Source organism: Molossus molossus, unplaced genomic scaffold, assembly GCF_014108415.1.
Source record: "Molossus molossus isolate mMolMol1 unplaced genomic scaffold, mMolMol1.p scaffold_m16_p_11, whole genome shotgun sequence".
In the NCBI taxonomy this organism is placed as follows: domain Eukaryota; kingdom Metazoa; phylum Chordata; class Mammalia; order Chiroptera; family Molossidae; genus Molossus; species Molossus molossus.
Window position 1 is genome coordinate 50,890,779 of NW_023425346.1, and position 20,171 is coordinate 50,910,949.

Genomic DNA, 20,171 nt, shown 5'->3' on the forward strand with positions numbered 1-20,171 from the left:
ATTCATCTTTATCTTGTCCTGATCCACAGCATTTGATTAGGTATTTTTGTGTGTGTTTGTTGGATTTTTTTTTTTTTTTTTGGTGAGGGGGCCAAAAAAGAGATTGTCAATTAAAAACTTTTAAGCATATATCATAAAGCCAATAGATGTCAAAGTATTTTCTTTGTTTTATACATTTTTTTAAAAAATCCAATTCATGGCAGTGACTGAAAAATTGATAGATGAAAATATTACCCCCTTTTACAGATGAAAAAACTGAATTGCTAAGAGGCTGACTATGTAAGACCACAGAGAAAGAGCAAAGCTGGACCACAATTTTGGTCATTAGGCCTCTGTAGTATATATTAGGCCCACCTGATCTCAAATCTCCACGATAAACCAAGTTTTTATACTAGGTTTTTTTTTCTGATGCTACAGAAGAAAAATGTCAAGCTTTTCTATTAATTGACCATTTTGGTCTAAATGGAACCCACGTCTGTAAAACCAAATTAAAGTTTAATATTCTCATAACCCAAAAATACAGAATTTTGTAATCTATAGTGCTCTTCAGAGAAATAATCTAAATAAGAATAGTCAACTATAATACAAAAAACTAAAACCTTTATGAAAATAAGAATTAGAGAAAGTTATAATAAGCCATGAACTTAGGCTAGGATTTTATCTTAAATGAAAAATTCATTAGAAAAATAATTTCTGAAGAAAAAAAATTTTAAGTATAAAAATGTTTTCCAGAAAAAGGGAAAATTACTCACAAAAAGATAATCTTAGGAAGAAAATGTTTTCTTTTCAAATATTAAAAAATAACAAATATATGTAGTGTTTAGTCTTCCACAACACTACATGAAATGGTTTTCACAGTTATTACTTAGTTACATACTCACCCAAGTGTCCCTTTCCCTGACATAGGGGGACTGGGGGGTTTCTGAGTTGGAGGTGTTGTACGCGGCAGCCCACCCATCTTCATATTCTGGGTACTCACCTAAAAAAATTTTGAGGAAAATTCAATGTGTATGCAATGAGACAAAGTAGCAATTTTGGGAAATAATGTTATGCTATTTAACAAAGGAGGGGAAGGTTTAAATAGGAAAAAAATTAGAGGCCATGCATTTCAATTGCAATTTCTACTCGACTATCATTCTACAGTTGTACTCAAAGGACTCTTCCTAACATGAAATTTTCAAATGATTATAAACTTGTATGCAAAGACTTTATTTGCCATTAGGCCATCACACCAACAAATCACTGGTTGGATTATCTGATACTACACTCAATTGAAATTAAATAAGATAACTATAAAAACTTTAGTTTTAATAAAGAGTAAACTTTCAATCAGAAACAATGACAAATGCCCTTAGGCAATTCCTTGTTTTTTACATAGTAAGTATATCATACAAAACAAAATGCGTTTCTCAAATAAAGTATGCAACTACAGTTTTGATCCATTGTAACTAGAGAATGCAAAACAAAGTTAAATTGCATGATGTACAGATAAAATTCTAGTTTTTTAAATAGTGGATCGGCCTTACAATTCAGATTTCTTTAATGTTCTCTTATGAAGGAATGACCTACCTGTAAACTGCCAGAAATTAAGGCATGTTCCTAAACATCTGAACTAGAAAATTAGGGCTCAGATATCCCATTCAAATGTGAGCAGTACAGACACCACAGGCAATGTCCTAGTTCTAGTGGGAATTAGACCCCCTCAGGCCCAAAATGAAAATTAATTCAGTCATAGGAAAGATGTAAACAACATAGTCCTAAATCAGAGCTGGGCCATGACTCCTCACTATTCTATCTCCAACTAAAAATGCAAATATAGAAAAGTTGGTTAATATGGGAACAATGGATGTCACAAAAGAGGTATGTCAGTACTTATACAGAAAGCCCTAGAAATCTAGATATCTTAAGGAGCTAAAAAAAGTCATTCACAAATAGAGTTCAAATTATTTGAGATTATCAATAGGATAGAGTTAATATTCACCATACAGGTTCATACCTGACCCTATTTTAAGCTTCTCATATTTTGGATTGCCAAACACTTCAAAAAAGGATCTTAACTTTTCTAATAAGAATGTCTATTCAAATTATACATGTAAAATGAAACTTTAAGACATTACACCACTGAAATCAGAATATATTTATATATATCATTTCAAAAATAAATTTTAAGAAAAAAAATCATAATTGCAGACAGAGTACTGAGGCTCTCGAAACTAAATGGAATTTTTAAAAATCCTAAAATACTACTTGTCACCTGAATAGGCAAGAAATACTATACCAAGAGACAAACTCTTCAAATGAATAGCCCAGTGAACAAGTTGTGTGTGATGATAAAACAATCTTTAATGACAAATGATACCTTGGAAAATGTATTTTTAAAGTGAAGCATTTATCAGTAATCCTTTTGTTGCTTCTAATGTAAGACAAATTGGTTATCAAGAAAGAACAAACATTAACTTATCCTTGCTCTCCCTCTCATCAATAAGCAGAGGGTATACTAATCATATCTTAAAATGAAAATGCCGGAAGTTTTTAAAAAATCAATCCACATTTGGGGAAAATTTTATAAGTAATATAACAAATAGCTTTTAAAATTATACATTTTAATTTATGATCCAGAAGATTTTTAAAAGTGTAACCAAAGTCCTTTAAGCTCAACCTTAAACAACATAAATTCCAAAGTTACTTTAAGTGACGAGGGAGAAGTAGGTGAACCAAACACTAAACTACATCAATTTGCTATAAAGGAAGGAAAAGCAGGGATAGAAAAAGACTAAAGGAGAATTTTATTCTATATATGGAATAGCTAAAATACTTGTAATCAGCTTTCCAACTCTGATTTAAGATTTTGGTATGTAAGGTGTTTTTGTTTAAATTGCAGTATCTTCTTTAGGTCTTTTAATCTACTCCCCCCCCCCCCAATATATAAATAAATAATCTATAACTTAAAATCTGGTGGACATTTCTATAAATGTATATTTCTATAAATGGTACATTTTATAAATGTATATTTTATATGTACATTTTATAAATGGTACATTCTATAAATGTATATTTCTATAAATGGTACATTTTAGGATCTGTACAATCCTCATATGATTATATTTGTTTAGTTAATGAGGTTTGGATGAGTAACTTAAATCTCTTAAGAAACCAGAGTCCCTATAAAATGTTGAAAAAATCTGTAATTTATACTTCCCTGATACTGTACTACTTTTACATCGAGCAAAAAGAGTTTTTCACTATTTCGTTGTTGTTGTTTTAAATGTTCATTGGAGGGCATGTTCACTGATTTTCAGAGAGAGGGAAAGAGAAAGGGAAGGAGAGGGAGGAAGGAAGAGGGAGAAGGGAGAGAGGGAGAGAAAGGAACACTGATGTGAGAGAGAAACATCGATCAGCTGCCTCTTGTACACACCCCAAACTGGGGATCAAACCCACATTTCAGTGCATGAGACAATGCTCCAAATAACTGAGCCACAATGGCCAGGGCTTCACTATTTCTTAAGGTAGTTTTCCTTTGTGAAAAATGCATCTACAGTAAGTAAAACAATAAATATGCTATGCAGAATATAAATATAGCCATCTAGTTTAAAGAAAAGGGAAGAGAACAGGAATAAAATTTAATTTATCATAGGATCTGTTAAAGTTAAGAAACTATATTTTTTAAGTCTAAAATATTTTATTTATTTATTTATTTAATCCTCAGCCAAGGACATTTTTGCATTTATCTTCAGATAGAGCGTAAGGGAGAGGGAAGGAAGAGAGAGAGAGAGACATCGACATGAGAGAGACACATCAAGTGGTTGCCATCCACATGATCCCAACTGGGGCCGGGGACAAACTGCAACCAAGGTATGTGCCCTTAGCAAGAACCGAATCCCAGGACTCTCTGACACCACAGGCCGACACTCTACCCACTGAGCCAAACCGGCCAGAACTAAGTCTAAAATATTTTTATAAAAATATATATAGTGCCTGGCCGGTGTGGTTCAGTGGATTGAGCATCGACCCATGGGCTGAGAGATCCAGCTTCAATTCCCAATCAGGGCACATGCCTGGGTTGTGGGCTCCATCCCCAGTGGGGAGCATGCAGGAGGCAACCAATCAATGTTTCTCTCTCACATGGATGTTTCTATCTCTCTCCCTTCTTCTCTAAAAAAAAAAAAAAAATCAATAGCCCTGGCCAGTTTGGCTCAGCAGTTAGGGTGTCGGCCTGCGGACCAAAGAGTCCCGGTTTTGATTCCAGTCAAGGGCATATACTTTGGTTGTGGTTTGTCCCTGGCCCTGGTTGGGGTCGTGTGTGAGGCAACCAATCAATGTGTTTCTCTCACATCGATGTTTCTCTCTCTCTCTCCCTCCCTTCCACCCTCCTGCTCTATCTGAAGATAACTGGAAAAATGTCCTTGGGTGAGGATTTAAAAAAAAAAAAAAAATCAATAAAAACATACTTTAAAAAAATGTTAAAAATTCAACTTTTAAACAGTCTGTTTTGAGTCAATTCCCATGTGTCTGATCCCAAAGTCTAATCCCAGACTGTTTACAGTCTGTCTGAAAGGCATCAAATCAGACAGCAATGAGAAGAAAAACAGAGCTCAAGAAGAGCTGAGATGGAAATCAAAGTAGCAGACAATCCTGCCAAACCTAAGCAGGCTTCTAGGGCTCTTGATTTAATCCACAGGTTGAAAGGGTTAATAATGTTTTAACAAAATTAAACTCCATTCTGACCAGTTATTCCTGCACGTAAACACCCAATCAGTTTTCTTAAAAACCTGAGACTGACACACCCACAGGAACCATAAGGTTAAGGGGTTAATGATGGCCTTGGGAAACTTGAAGGGACCATAAAGAGGATAAGAGCCAAGGTAGCCACACAGTTTTGGGTCTAGTTCTACCTATTGTATGCAAAATAAATCTCCTCAGAATTCCACATGCCTCATTCACAAAGACTAAGAGCATGGAGCCAACACCCTGATCAATAACACAAGCAGTGCATTTGCCTGGGCTCTTCTAGTCACATCTTCCTACCACAATCTATTACAATTTCTGTGGCCACATGGTTAGTAGCTAGTTAGTAATTCAGATTTCAGTTATTCTTGTTATCACTTTCTACACGAAAGACATGACAAACAACTGGCTATTAGAAAGAATATATATTTGAAAAGCAGTTATAAAATTCACCTAAGGGAAAAAAATGCAAGCTCAGTTTAGTGAAATAATTTTAGTAACATACTATTTGACAGGCTTCTTGAATATACTAGAATGTCTTTTACTATTTATTCTCCACAATACTGTTACTGAAACAAATAACAAAAGGAAATATTTCTCTAATCCTTAACTTGTATTTTGTTAAACACTATCATGTATTTTTGATGTTCTGCATATAATTAATACTCAGCTTGAAAACTTTTAAAGTGATTTTTATATTGAAATATATATTTTATATAGCAATTTGAGAAAAAAGACTAATTTTGTTCTTTGCAAAATCACGATACTGCAACTTAAAAAAAAACAAAAACCTGTAATATTGAATATTTTCCACTTCTTAATTTCTTTACATTAACAGTCCGAGATAATGACATAGTGGCCACAAAGTATAAAATAAAGCACACCATTTATAGAATAAAAAGGCAATTACACAGGGGGAGGGTTAAACAAAGCACATTAGTTGGCTCTCTAATCCGTAACAAAAATTCTACATTTACAAAATCCAGCTAATTTTATTTCATAATGACATTTTATGATAGGGTAACTTACATTTCAGTCTCACAAAATATATTAACATTGTAAAATAACCATTTATTGAACAAATACTTATTAATCACCTAATGAATAGTCAGGCACTCTTCTAGGCACACACGATAGGGCAATGAACAGACAAAAATAACTGCCCTCATGGAACATGAAGACACCACAACGTTGCATGACATAAATAAATAAATAAATAAAAAGAGAAATTATTTTGGGGGTTTAAAAGGCCAACTGCCAAATGTCTCTTCACTCCCCATATGTAATATTCTACATAGGAACAAAGAATGGAAATCCAGCCCTGGAATCTCTTACCTTAAATCTAAGCAACCACTTAATGCATAAATGGAGCAAATAAAAGAGGTAAGGAAAAAAAGCATTGAAAGGTTAGTTGGAACTTCAGGATGTGAAGGGAAAGGGAAAAACGAAGAAAAAACAAGTTAAGCATTCAGCATTAAAAAATAATGTTTCAGTAGGTCATAGAAAGAGTGGTTAAAGCAGAATGTGTCATGAACAAGAGTTTTTTGATGAAATTATATGACACTGTTTTATTCAAAAACAACTTTACTAAAGATTTTTTCAAATTATTGACCCCTAAACATCAGAAGTCCAGACAATGAAAGGGACTGCAGAGTCCTAAACAATAACATTTTACTTAGAATTAAGTAAGAATTAAGTAGAGAATCACCTTTTTTTTATTATATAAGCAGGCAAGCACAAATATGATGTTTTATATTCTAAGTGCCATTTTGTCATTAGATTCTGGTAGTACCCTAAAATTTTCTATTAGCAGTTGCTAGTCTTGAATAAATCTCAAAAGGTTTTCCCAAGCTGGAATAAATTTCAGTTATTAATTATCTATCAAATTACACATCCTATTTTAACATGCTCTAATTAATACAGTAACCTAAACATATGTAGGTGTCAATTATAAAATAAAATATCAAATTTCAGATAATAGTGCTTATTATCAAAATTCTGAGAAAGAAAAAGATTTTTAAAAAATTTACATTGTACATTTTCATGCACCTAAATCTAAATTAAATTAATTAAATTTAGGTTTAACTGATTTCTAACCATAGTAGCATAGGGCATTTTAAAATTTAAATTTGCTTATAGAGTCATAAATCAACTGCATAAACTATATAGTTTCACTTATAAGCATATATATTTATTCAAAGTCACATTTCGTTAAGTTTTTTGTCTTTAAAAACATTGATGAGATGCAAACTTTAAATAACTTAATAATTAGCTAAAACGCTGAATACTTTCTTAAGTACAAATACCAATTTACATAAAATTTATGTTCCCCTCAAGTTTTGATCATGGTACTTTATATACATAGTAGGCATTCAAATATATTTTAGAAGATAGCCAAAAAATACAATGATTATATATGCAAAAGTAGTGGAAATATTAATTCACATATTATTTTATCTATTATTCTCACCCAAAATGTTAAGATAAAATTATTTTAGAAAAATCAAAGTACATTTTGGTTTATGTTCTTTTTGAAAACTAATGCCCAAAGTTTGCAAATAAAATTTTAAGATAAGATAAATACTTAATAATATAATAATTTAATCAGTCATATTAAAATATTAGATTACACATTTATTATATATATGAGGTATTATCATTAATTAATTAAGCAAATACAATTCATTCCAAAATAATTATTTAAAACTTGAGAACACAGCACTAAGAAAAAACAAGGAAGATAAAATAGTTTATAGCAGTAAGGAATCTTCAGAACCACAACTGGGCTAAGCCTTGGTTTTCTAGGAAAGGAGAGATAAAAGCTTAATTTTCTAACGAGTTCATTCCAACAAGGGCTATTGTTTTTAAAAGCTTGACAAAAATTATACTTACCTTTACTCCATGTCCAATATCATCTAGAATTGTGTAGTCAATAGGTTTTCTAATGTAACGAACTGGTCGCTCAAGGTTGGCTGGAGCAATAATCTTGTGTGTCCTTGAAGTGTTTTTATTGGTAGTCAAAATACCAATTTCTCTTCTTGCAACTTTCTCTTTATGAATATCAACGGTCTACAAAATAGAATGTAAACACAACAAAAAATGTATACCCATAATATCCAGAAAAATCAAAACATAACTGATCAGAGATTTAACATCATTATACATATTCTTAACAAATGTTAAATTTTCCTGCTTTTTGGACCAATATGGACTTTCTCTAGTTTTAGGCTAAAGCAAGGGTTGGGAAGACATGGCTAGCAGACCAAATACCACGCATTACCTGTTTTGTACAACCAAAAAGCTAAGAGTGATGTTTACATTTTTAATGGTTGAAAAAATACTGTTGTTTTGTATGAAAATTATGTAAAATTCACATTTTAGCTTCTATAAATAAAACTTTATTGGAACCCAGCCCTTCTACTTGTTTATGTATTTTCACACTATAGTGACAGAGACAAAGACCTCATGGCCTGCAAAGTCTGAAATATTTGACTGGGCCTTTAAAGAAAATGTCTGCCACCCACCTGGTGTGGCTGAGTGGTTGAGTGTAGACCCATGCACCAAGAAGTCACCAGTTTGATTCCTGGTTAGGGCACATGCCCAGGTTGTGGGCCCGATCCCCATGGGGGGCATGCAGGAGGCGGTAAATTGACATTCTCTCCCATGGATGTCTCTATCTCTCTCCTTATCCCCTCCTCTCTCTCTAAAATCAATAAAGAAAAATTATTTTTAGCCTTGGCCGGTTTGGCTCAGCGGTTGGAGCATCGACCTGCGGTACAGAGAGACCTGGGTTCGGTTCCCGCTAAGGGCATGTACCTCGGTTGCAGTTTGTCCCCGGCCCTGGTTGGTCGTGCGGGTGGCAGCCACTCGATGTGTCCCTTCACATCGATGTTTCTCTCTCTCTCTCTTCCTCTCTCTCCCTCCCGCTCTATCTGAACAAAAAATGGAAAAATGTCCTCGGGTGAGGATAAAAAAAAAAAAAGAAAAATTATTTTTAAAAAAGAAAACACAATGTCTGCCAAACCCTGGGTTAGCATGACACAATTTCTCCTCTCCATTAAGATTCAGCCAAATAGCCCTGGCCAGTTTGGCTCAGCGGTTGAGCATCAGCCTGTGGACCAGAGAGTCCTGGGATCGGTTCCTGCTAGGGGCACGCGAGAAAAAACAAAAAAGATTTAGCCAAATATAATGATTAAGAAAGCCCCAGGGCCCTGGCTGGTTTGGCTCAGCGGTTAGAGCGTCAGCCTGTGGTCCAGAGAGACCCGAGTTCGGTTTCCGCTAAGGGCATGTACCTTGGGTTGCAGTTTGTCCCCGGCCCTGGTTGGGTTGTGCGGGTGGCAGCCACTTGATGTGTCCCTTTCACGTCGGTGTTTCTCTCTCTCTCTCTTCCTCTCTCTCCCTCCCTCTCTATCTGAACAAATACAAAAAAATGTCCTCGGGTGAAGATTAAAAAGGAAAGCCCCAGGGTTAATCTGGTTACATTTAAAAATAACCTAGTAGAAAACACCAGCAACAGAAGCTGGGGAGCAGACATCCATCCCCAGGCAACAGAAGCACAGACCAGCAGATGAGACCTATCCTCAAAATCTACAGCAAAAGCTGAGCAGCAGTTGAGCCCAACGGGGCAGCAGCACTCCCCATCCGCCAGCAGCTGGACTTGGGGCTCAACAGAAGCCAGTGCAGTTCAGTAGCTCACAAGTGCTGTGGGAAACCCTAGCCCCAGAGAGACTGGTACGATCCAGCTGCCCACCCAGGGGAACTGCAGGGTGCGGGGGCACCAGAGAAACCTGTGCGACCCAGCAGGGACTGTGCGATGCAGTAACCCGCAGGACCTGTGGTTTACTGAAGCACCAGAGAGGCCTGTGAGACCCAGCAGGGACTGTGCAATCCAGTAACCCAAGGGTCCTGTAGGGTGCTGAAGAACCAGAGAGGCCCCTGTGCCATCCAATAACCCGCGGGACTTGCTGGGTGCTGAAGCACCAGAAAGGCCTGTGTCACCCAGCAGGGACTGTGCCATCCAATTACACATGGGACCCGCGGGGTACTGAAGCACCAGAGAGGCCTGTGCCACACAGCAGGGACTGCGTGATCTAGTTACCCACGGGGCCTGTGGAGTGCTGAAGCACCAGAGAGGATTGTGCGACCCAGCAGGGATGGCGCGATCTAGTAAGCCACAGGGCCTATGGGGTGCTGAAGCACCAGAGAGGCCTGCGAGACCCAACAGAAACTGTGCCATCCAGTTACCCGTGGGACCTACAGGGTGCTGAGCACCAGAGAGGTCTGTGCGACCAAGCAGCCCATAACATAGGCATAGAGCCGGGTCTCCAGAGGGACTGTGTGATCCAGTTACCCACAGGATCTGCAGTGTGCCAGGGCACCAGAAAGGCCTGTGCAATGTAGCTGTGCACAAAATAGGCGTAGAGGATGTGAAAAAGGAGGCGGAGTGAATAGAAGCCACGCAGATGATCTCACAGGACCAAATGGGAATTACAACTAAAATAAAGACAAATCCTTAGAAAAAAGAAACAGAAAAGCAGCAGGACAGGACCATATAAACAGGGACACTGGTAGGATCTGCAGAGGCACGAGAGAATGGGGGGCTGGAAGCCCACGGAAAGCAGCAGTCTTAGCTGTGAGCAGTGTAATTGGGGAATAAAGACCAAGCCCGTTCCACAGCCAACAGAGCCAGAACAGAGCACTAAAACAGCCACAGCCACTCACCTGGGGGCTACGGCAGAGGGAGGGCAGACTGGGCTGAGACTCTGTGGGGACACCCAGGATTTGGAGAGCACTCAGAGTTATTGCTGAGTTGCGGCCACAAAGGGTGGTGGCCAGTGTGCTCCTTCCCCGAGTTGTGGGGAAAAGCAGCAGCTCCCCACCCTCAGAGATTCAGACTTTCCCAGGTGAGGCAAGGAAATGAAAATTCAGACTCAGTAACAACCAGCATCTATCCCACCCTCTGGAAATCCTCTTAGGCAGAACAACAGGGCTACATTCCAAGGCACAGAGTAACTGAGACCACTGGCCACTAGGAAAAAGCTAGAGGATAACTAAACCTTTCCTGGGCTTGCAAATCTACCCAGGAAAGTAAGACTTGACAGTGGTGTTTAACGTGGGCCACCCAGGCTCATCCAAACCCAGTAGAGGGAGCCACAATCAGCAGAATACCAACACCCACAGGGAAATTTGGCAGGCTCCAAAACCCACTGAGATAGCCAAAATGGTGAAACAAAGAAACAAATCCCAAATGAAAGAACAAGAGAACTCAAGTGAAGATGAGATTAATGAAATGCAGCTAAACAGATTATCAGAGGTAGAGTTCAGAGCCATGATCTTGAGGAAGCTCAAAAGCATGAGTAAGGACATCAGCACCATGAATAAAGATATAGAAACATTGAAAACCAAACAAGTAGAAATGAAGAATGAATAGCAAAAATTAAGAACACATTGGAAGGACTAAACAGCAGAGGAGAAGAAGCTGAGGACCAGATCAGGGCAGAAAAAAATCAACCATTCAGAAAATCAAAAGGAAAAAATAACAACAGGAAGATGGCTTAAGAGAACTATGGGACAACTGGAAACGTAATAACATAAGCATCATAGGAGTTCCCGAAGAAGAAGAAAATGGGCAAGAGTAAGAGAATATATTTGAAGAAATAATGTCAGAACACTTTCCTAACTTGGTGAAGGAAAAAGGCATTCAAGTTCAAGAAGCACAGAGAGCCCCAAGTAAGAAGAACCCAAACAGACCCACACCAAGAAATATAGCATTTAAAATACTAAAAATTAAAGACAAAGAGATAATCCTAAAGGCAGCCAGAGATAAGCAACAGGTTACCTACAAAGGAAACCCCGTAAGGCTCTCAGCTGATTTCTCAACAGAAACACTACAAGCCAGAAGGGAATGGCATGAAGTTATCAAGGTCATGAAAAACAAGTACCTGAATCCAAGACTACTCTATCCAGCAAGGCTATCATTCAAAATAGAAGGCCAAATAAAGAGCTTTCCAGACAACAAAAAGGCTAAGGAATATATTACCACCAAACCAGCACTGAAAGATATGCTAAAAGGACTGGTGTAATTAGTAGAAGAAATAGGAAGAAAAATATAACCACACTAAACAAAAATGGCAATAAATAAGTACATATCAATTATACCTTAAATGTGAATGTTTTGAATGCTCCAATAAAAAGACACGGAGTACATGACTGGATAAGAAAGCATGACTCACATATATGTTGTTTACAAGAGACCCACCTCACAATAAAAGACGTACATAGGTTGAAAGTGAAGGGATAGAAAAAAATCTTTCAAGCAAACAAAAGAAAAAAAAAAAAAAAGCTGGGTTACCAATACTCATATCTGCTAAAGTAGATTTGAAAATGAAGACGGTAACTAGAGACAAAGAAGGCCACTACATAATATTGAAAGGATCTATCCAACAAGAAGATATAACCTTGGTAAACATATATGCACCCAATATAGGAGCACCAACATATATTAAAAATCTTTTGGAGGACTTCAAAGGAGAAATCAACAGCAATACAGTCATAGCAGGGGACTTCAACACCCCGCTGACATCACTAGATAGATCCTCTAGACAAAAAATTAAAAAGGGAACACAGACACTAAATGAAGCTCTTGATCAAATGGATTTTATAGATATCTACAGAGAATTACACCCAAAACTGCAGAATTCACATTCTTCTCAAGTGCACATGGGACATTCTCAAAGACAGACCACATGTTAGGACACAAACTAAATCTCTACAAGTTCAAGAAGACTGAAATCATATCAAGCATCTTCTCAGATTGCAATGGCATGAAACTAGAAATCAACTGCAAGAAGAACATGCAAAGACATTTGAATACATGGAGGCTAAATAGCATGTTATTGAACAATGAATGGGTTACCACAGAGATCAAGGAAGAAATTAAAAACTTCCTGGAAACCAATGAAAATGAACACACAATAACACAAAATCTGTGGGCTGCAGTGAAAGCAGTTCTGAGAGGGAAGTTCATAGCACTATAGGCCTACCTCAAGAAGCAAAAAAAATTTCTAACAGAGTATCTAACCTCACAATTTAAAGAACTAGAAAGCAGACAAAAAGAAAACCCCAGAGGAAGTAGATGGAAGGAAATAGTAAAGATCAGAGTAGAAATAAATGAAATGGAGACCAAAAAAACAATTCAAAGAATCAATGAAACAAAGAACAGGTTCTTTGAAAAGATAACCAAGATCGATGGCCCCTTAGCTGGACTCACCAAGAAACAAAGAGAGAGAAACCAAATACACAAAATCAGAAATGAAAGAGGAGAAATTAATAACTGACATCACAGAAATACAACGGATTGTTAACAATTACTATGAATAATTATACGGCAACAAATTCGAGAATCTAAGTGAAATGGACCAATTTCTAGAAACACAGTCTCTCAAAAATGAACGAGGAAGAGACAGAAAACTTGAACAGGCCAATGACAACAGAAGAAACTAAAGATGTAATCAAGACTCTCCCACCAAACAAAAGCCCAGGCCGGAGGACTTCACAGGGGAATTTTACAAAACATTCAAAGAAGAACTAACACCCATTCTCCTCAAACTATTTCAAAACATTCAAGAAGAAGGAAGACTTCCAAACTCGTTTTATGAGGCCAGCATAATTCTAATCCCAAAACCAGGAAAAGACACTACAAAGAAAGAAAACTACAGACCAATATCCCTGATGAACATACATGCCAAAATCCTGAACAAAATACTAGCAAATCGAATCCAGCAATACATAAAAAAATTATTCACCATGACCAAGTGGGATTCATCCCAGGGAAGCAAGGCTGGTACAATATTCGCAAATCAATAAATGTGATACACCACATAAACAAAATGAAAGATAAAAATCATATGATCATATCAAGAGACACTGAAAAAGCATTCAACAAAATCCAGCACCCATTTCTGATAAAAACGCTCAGCAATGTGGGAATAGAGAGATCATATCTTGATATAATAAAGGCCATATATCAAAGACCTACAGCCAACATCATACTCAATGGGAAAATATGAAAAGCATTTCCCTTAAGAACGAAACAAGTCAAGGATGCCCACTTTTGCCACTCTTATTTAACATAGTATTGGAAGTCTTGCCACAGCAATCAAACAGAAAGAAAAAATAAAAGGGATCCATATTGGAAAGGAGGAAGTGAAATTGTCATTATTCGCAGATGACATGATCCTATACGTAGAAAACCCCAAAGATTCCATAAAAGATTTACTAGACTTAATAAATAAATTTGGCAAAGTAGCAGGACACTAAATTAACGTCAAGAAATCGATGGCATTCTTATATACCAAAGATGAACTCACAGAAAGAGAAACTAAGAAAACAATCCCATTTACCACTGCAGCAAAAAAATTAAGATAGCTAGGAATAAACTTAACCAAACAAATAAATGACCTATTCGCAGAAAACTACAGGTCATTGAAAAAAGAAATGGAGGAAGATATAAAAAAAGTGGAAGCACATACCTTGTTCATGGATTGGAAGAAGCAACATCATTAAAATGTCCATACTACCCAAAGCAATCTATAGATTCAATGCAATCCCCATCAAAATACCAACAGCATACTTCACAGAACCAGAACAAATACTTCAAAAGTTCACATGGAACCAAAAAAGACCTCAAATAGCCACAGCAATCTTGAAAAAGAAGAACAAAGTTGGAGGGATCACATTACCAGATTTCAGGTTATACTACAAAGAGACTGTAATCAAAACAGCCTGGTAGTGGCACAAGAACAGGCATATAGACCAGTGGAACAGAACAGAGAACCCAGAAATGGAATCGAGGCAAAATGCTCAATTAATATTTAGAGGGCAAGAGCAGACAGTGGAGTAAAGACAGCCTCTTTAATAAATGGTGCTGGGAAAATTGGACAGCTACATGCAAAAAAAGGAAACTAGACCATCAGCTTACACCATACACAAGAATAAACTCAAAATGGATAAAAGACTTAAATGTGACTCATGAATCTATAAAAATTCTAGAAGGAAATGTAAGCAACAAAATTTCAGACATCATTCCCAGCAGAATTTTCACTGATACATCACCTAAGGCAACAGAAACAAAGGAGAAAATGAACACATGGGACCACATCAAACTCAAAACCTTCTGCACAGCAAAAGATACAATCATCACAATGGAAAGGCAACCCACAGTATGAGAGAACATCATTGCCAATGATATATCAGATAAAGAGTTAATATCCAATATATAGAGAGTGTTCATACAACTCAACAAAAGGAAGACAAAGAACCCAATTAAAAAATGGACAGAGGAACTAAATAGACACCTCTCCAAACAGGACATACAAATGGCTAAGAGACATATGAAGAAATGCTCAACATCACTAATCATCAGAGAGATTCAAATGAAAACAACAATAAGGTATCACCTCACACCTGTCAGAATGGCTGCCATCAACAAATCATCAAACAACAAGTGTTGGTGAGGGTGTGGAAAAAAGGGGACTCAGGTACACTGCTGGTGGGAATGCAGACTGGTGCAGCCACTATGGAAAACAATATGGTGTTACCTCAAAAAATTAAAAACTGAACTGCTATTTGACCCAGTGATCCCACTTCTAGGCATATACCCTAAGAAGCCTGAAACACCAATCAGAAAGAATATATGTACCCCCATGTTTGTAGCAGCTCTATTTACAATAGCTAAGATCTGGAAACAGCCCAAATGTCCATCAGTTGATGAACGGATAAAAAAGCAATTGTACATATACAAAATGGAGTACTATGCAGCTGTAAGAAAGAAAGATCTCTTATCCTTTGAGATGACATGGAGGGACCTGGAAAGTGTCATCCTAAGCAAAACAAGCCAAACAGAGAATAAGTATCATATGATCTCACTTATTTGTAGAATATAATGAACATAACAGTCTGAGGAATGGGGTGGTCCCAGGGACGTGGAAGAGGGGTACAGACTGACAATCCCCAGAAGAGGGGGTGGTGGGGGAGACATAAACCACAGAACTTATATGCATGTATGCATGATCAAAGGTCATGGACAAAATAGCTGGGGACGGCGGGGGGTGGGGAGAATCAGTGGGGGGAAAAGGAGAAACACCTGTAACAAAAATAAATTCATTAAAAAAATAAAGTAAAATAAAATAAATTAGAAAAATATAAATTACCTAGTAGTATAATTTTTTGTTATTTAAAGTAATAAATTAAATACTTTATAAAAGAGAGAGGCCTAAAATATAAATACAATGTTAAAAGTAAGTGTCACTTTTTTTTTTTTTTTTTTTATCCTCACCCGAGGACATTTTTCGATATTTTGTTCAGATAGAGTGAGAGGGAGAGAGAGAGAGAGAAACATCGACGTGAGAGCGACACATCGAGTGGTTGCCACCCACACGACCCAACCAGGGCTGGGGACAAACTGCAACCAAGGTATGTGCCCTTAGCGGGAACCAAACCTGGGTCTCTCCGGACCACAGGCCAACGCTCTAACCGCTGAGCCAAACCGGCCAGGGCGAGTGTCACTTTATACAAAAACAAAATTTAATTAGGTAAATGGCTTGTGACTTATATTTTATCATGACACAATGCTTGCAAAATATTTCATTTATTAAATGTTCACATAGGTTACATGTGTTTTTACTCACAGTTCTACTTGCTAATAGAGGGTGACTTTCTCCACAAACAGATAATGAATACACAAAACAGCATTTTTTAAACTGCAGGTTACAATTTAATGGGATGTGAGCAGCAGTTATCTTAAATGAAATAGAACAGAATATTTTACTGTACATACACACAATAAGGTAAGTACTGTTTCTTTATACATATACTTGTGCCTTGGCCGGTTTGGCTCAGCGGTTGGAGCGTCGGCCCACAGACCTGAGAGTCCCGGATATGGTTCCCACTAAGGGCACGTACCTCCATTGCAGTTTGTCCCTGGCATCACTTGGGGTCGTATGGGTGGCAACCACTTGATGTCTCTGTCTCTCTCTCTCTCCCTCTCTATCTGAAGATAAATACAAAAATGTCCTCGAGTGAGGATAAAAAAAAAATTTACTGTGTGTGCATATAAGGATATCTATGAGTTGTGTACCAGATGCAAAATAAAATGTATTTTTTACTGTAGGTTGCAGTCCAAATGTTTGAAAAATACTGCACTAAAATTGTTCACATCTCTTACCACTGTTCCTGGATCAAGCAGCAAGTAGTAGACATTTTTGCTAGTTCTTTCCCAGTCCTACTTCAATTTCCCCTTTCTAAAAGAAGAACTAGGTAATAACACAGAAATGAAAAGAAATGATGATAATCATTATGACATTATTAAACACCAATTTTAAAAATCTGACAGCTGATGATTTACTCTTCTAAACTACCTAAAATATGAAGGAAACTTGAAGCAAACTCAAAGCCTATTTCAACCAAGAGATCTTAAAAGCAACATAGTCTATAAGCTTCAGAACTAATAAATATTGAAATAAAACAGCAAATCAAACACTGGTTGAGGTCGTAACCTTATCATTTTAAGTATTTCTTTTTAAGACAAAAATAACCTGAGCTTTTTCTGTGAATGTTAGGTAAATTACAAAATCTGCTTTCTTTTTCAACTATTTGGGAGAGCTAAAACAGAAAAAGTAAGTTTGCATATCAGTGATGATACTGGAATTTACTTATTTTTTAACGTCAGAGAAATGGAAATTAATCTCATTTTGAATAATTTTTAATGAGTCACCCTGAATCATAAAAATATGCAGACTAGGAAGATTTCATACTTAAATATGTCAAAATATGCATTCATTTTTTATAAAACTGGTCTTTGTCATATTAGTAAAAGATTTATCTAAGACTATAGCTCTCTTGAGATATTGTTTATACTCTGCTCAATTTTTAGAAACATAACTATGTTATTCAGAAATAAAACCGTAAGAATGCAAACCCAACCAACCATAATAGAATCCTTAAGCCTATGCAAATTGGAACTTCAATTTCAAATTTTCATACTAGAAATATTAATAGCCCTGGCCAGTTCTGCTCAGCAGTTAGAGCATCGGCCTGCGGACCAGAGAGTCCCGGGTTCGGTTCCCGCTAAGGGCATGTACCTCATTTGCAGTTGTCCCCAGCCCCGATTGGGATCATGCAGGTGGCAGCCACTCAATGTGCCTCTCTCACATTGATGTTTCTCTCTCTCTCTCTTCCTCCCTCTCTCCCTCCTGCTCTATCTGAAGATAAATGCAAAAAACATGTTGATAGGTGAGGGAAAAAAAATTTTTTTAAATATTAATAAATCTCTGGAGAATGAAAAGGAGGGAACAATTTTCCACTTATTACTTGCACTATTATACAGTTATATCTTACAATAAACACACATTTGTAAATGGTTTGAAAAAAATTGAGCCTTTTAAAAAAAGCATTAGACCCACTTCTAGGAATATACCGTAAGAAGCCTGAAACACCAATCAGAAAGTATTTATGTACCTCCATGTTTGTAGCAGCACTATTTACAATAGCTAAGATCTGGAAACAGCCCAAATGTCCATCAGTAGACGAATGGATCAAAAAGTGGTGGTACATATACACAATGGAGTACTATGCAGCTGTAAGAAAGAAAGATCTCTTATCCTTTGAGATGACATGGAGGGACCTGGAAACTATTATCCTAAGTGAAACAAGCCAAACAGAGAAAGACAAGTATCATATGATCTCACTTATTTGTGGAATATAATGAAAATAACAGTCTGAGGAATCGAGTAGTCCCAGAGACGTGGAAGTGGGGTACAGACTGACAATCCCCAAAAGAGGGGGTGGGGGGAGAGATAAACCACAGAACTTATATGCAGGTATGCATGAACAATGGACATGGACAACAAAGCTGGGGACAGGGTGGGAAGAAGGGGAGGGGGGTATCAGTGGGGGGAAAAGGAGAAACACCTGTAACAAAAATAAATTAATTAATAAAGAAAAAAATTATAATTAGCAGAAAAATAAACAAATAAAACCATAGCCAGAGTTTGAAACAGCACCCTGGGTGGCCTTCAAGCTGTGGCTTGAAGGCACCAATTGAAACACAGTCAGGGCACATGCCCAGGTTGTAGGCCAAATCCCCAGTGGGGGGCATGCAGGAGGCAGCCAGTCGATGTTCTCTCTCATCGATGTTTCTATCTCTCTCTCTTGCTCCCTTCCTCTCTCTCTAAAAGCAGTAAAGAAGAAAAAGAATATTCTCTATTTAAAAAAATGTTACTATGTTTTTCCTAAATCAAATTCATAGCTTTCAGTAATCACTGCTTTTGCCTTCATAATATTCTTTAACATTACAATGCTAAATGCATTCAGTTAAATTTTAGAAGTTTAAGTTCCACACTGATATTTAGAAACAATTTTAATAGTAAGAAAATTATTTCAAGTTTATCCTGGTTTTCTCAAGTTACTACAGGCAAACCTTGTTTTATTGTGCTTTACTTTACTGCACTTCACAGGTGTTGTGTTTTTCATACAAGACCTTCCACCAAGCAAAAAGATTATAACTAGCTTTATTGTAGTGGTCTGCAACCAAAACCACAGTAGCTCCAAGATATACCTATACTTACATGACAATAAACTTACTCTTATTTAGAAGAGGCTCAATTATAGCACTCACCTGTAAAAAATGTGTTTAGCTAGCAAAGACCAAAACTAATGCAAGTATACTGCCATTAATACTATTACTGTTTGCTACTTGTTAACCAAAAAAACCCACATGTAATATCACTGCAACTGTTCAGGACTTAAACATCTATTGTTATTAATAGATCCTTATTAATTTGTTTCTCCATCCTTCTCACTGCTTTTACCAAGCTGGTTTTACATGCTACAGCTCCCCCCATGCCACTTCAGCCACACAGTGTCAAATCCAGGTTCCTCTAGAATACCTTTTATCACCTTGAAATAATCATACTAACTCACAGCTCCCTTGCAAACCTGAGTCCCACTCCCACATCTCCATCATGGACCCAATCATATGCTAAGGCCACAGCAGATGTCAGGAAGGTACTAGATAAACTATTTTGTTTTAGGGTTACCCATGCATTGTTGTTTCCCATTACCACAGACAATCAAGAGCTGTGGGAAACCACCTGCAATCAATTACACTGGATTAACTCAAATAAGTTGGGTGTTTTAAAAAATATATTAGCCCTGCCCTGGCCGGTTTGGCTCAGCGGTTGGAGCGTCAGCCTGCAGTCCACAGAGACCCGGGTTCGGTTCCCACTAAGGGCATGTACCTTGGCTGCAGTTTGTCCCCGGCCCTGGTTGGGTCGTGTGGGTGGCGGCCACTCGATGTGTCCCTTTCACATCGATGTTTCTCTCTCTTTCTCTCTTTCCCGCTCTATCTGAGTGAAAAATGGAAAAATGTCCTCGGGTGAGGATTTAAA

The 20,171-nt window shown here is 37.2% G+C and overlaps 1 protein-coding gene across 22 annotated transcripts in view; it reads right to left on the reverse strand.

The window, feature by feature from the left end:
* The window catches only part of ABI2 (abl interactor 2), a 183,063-nt gene that overhangs the window by 41,445 nt on the left and 121,447 nt on the right, over positions 1–20,171 (reverse strand). For 15 of the 22 annotated variants that reach the window (XM_036253532.1, XM_036253519.1, XM_036253530.1 and 12 more), the window contains 2 exons: positions 7,618–7,794; positions 882–979 (listed from right to left, as the gene is read on the reverse strand). In XM_036253532.1, coding sequence (XP_036109425.1) covers positions 882–979; positions 7,618–7,794 — 275 coding nt within the window. Of the gene's footprint in view, positions 1–881; positions 980–6,060; positions 6,079–7,617; positions 7,795–20,171 lie in introns of all 22 variants that reach the window. The other 7 variants (XM_036253526.1, XM_036253524.1, XM_036253521.1 and 4 more) reach the window with 1 other exon arrangement.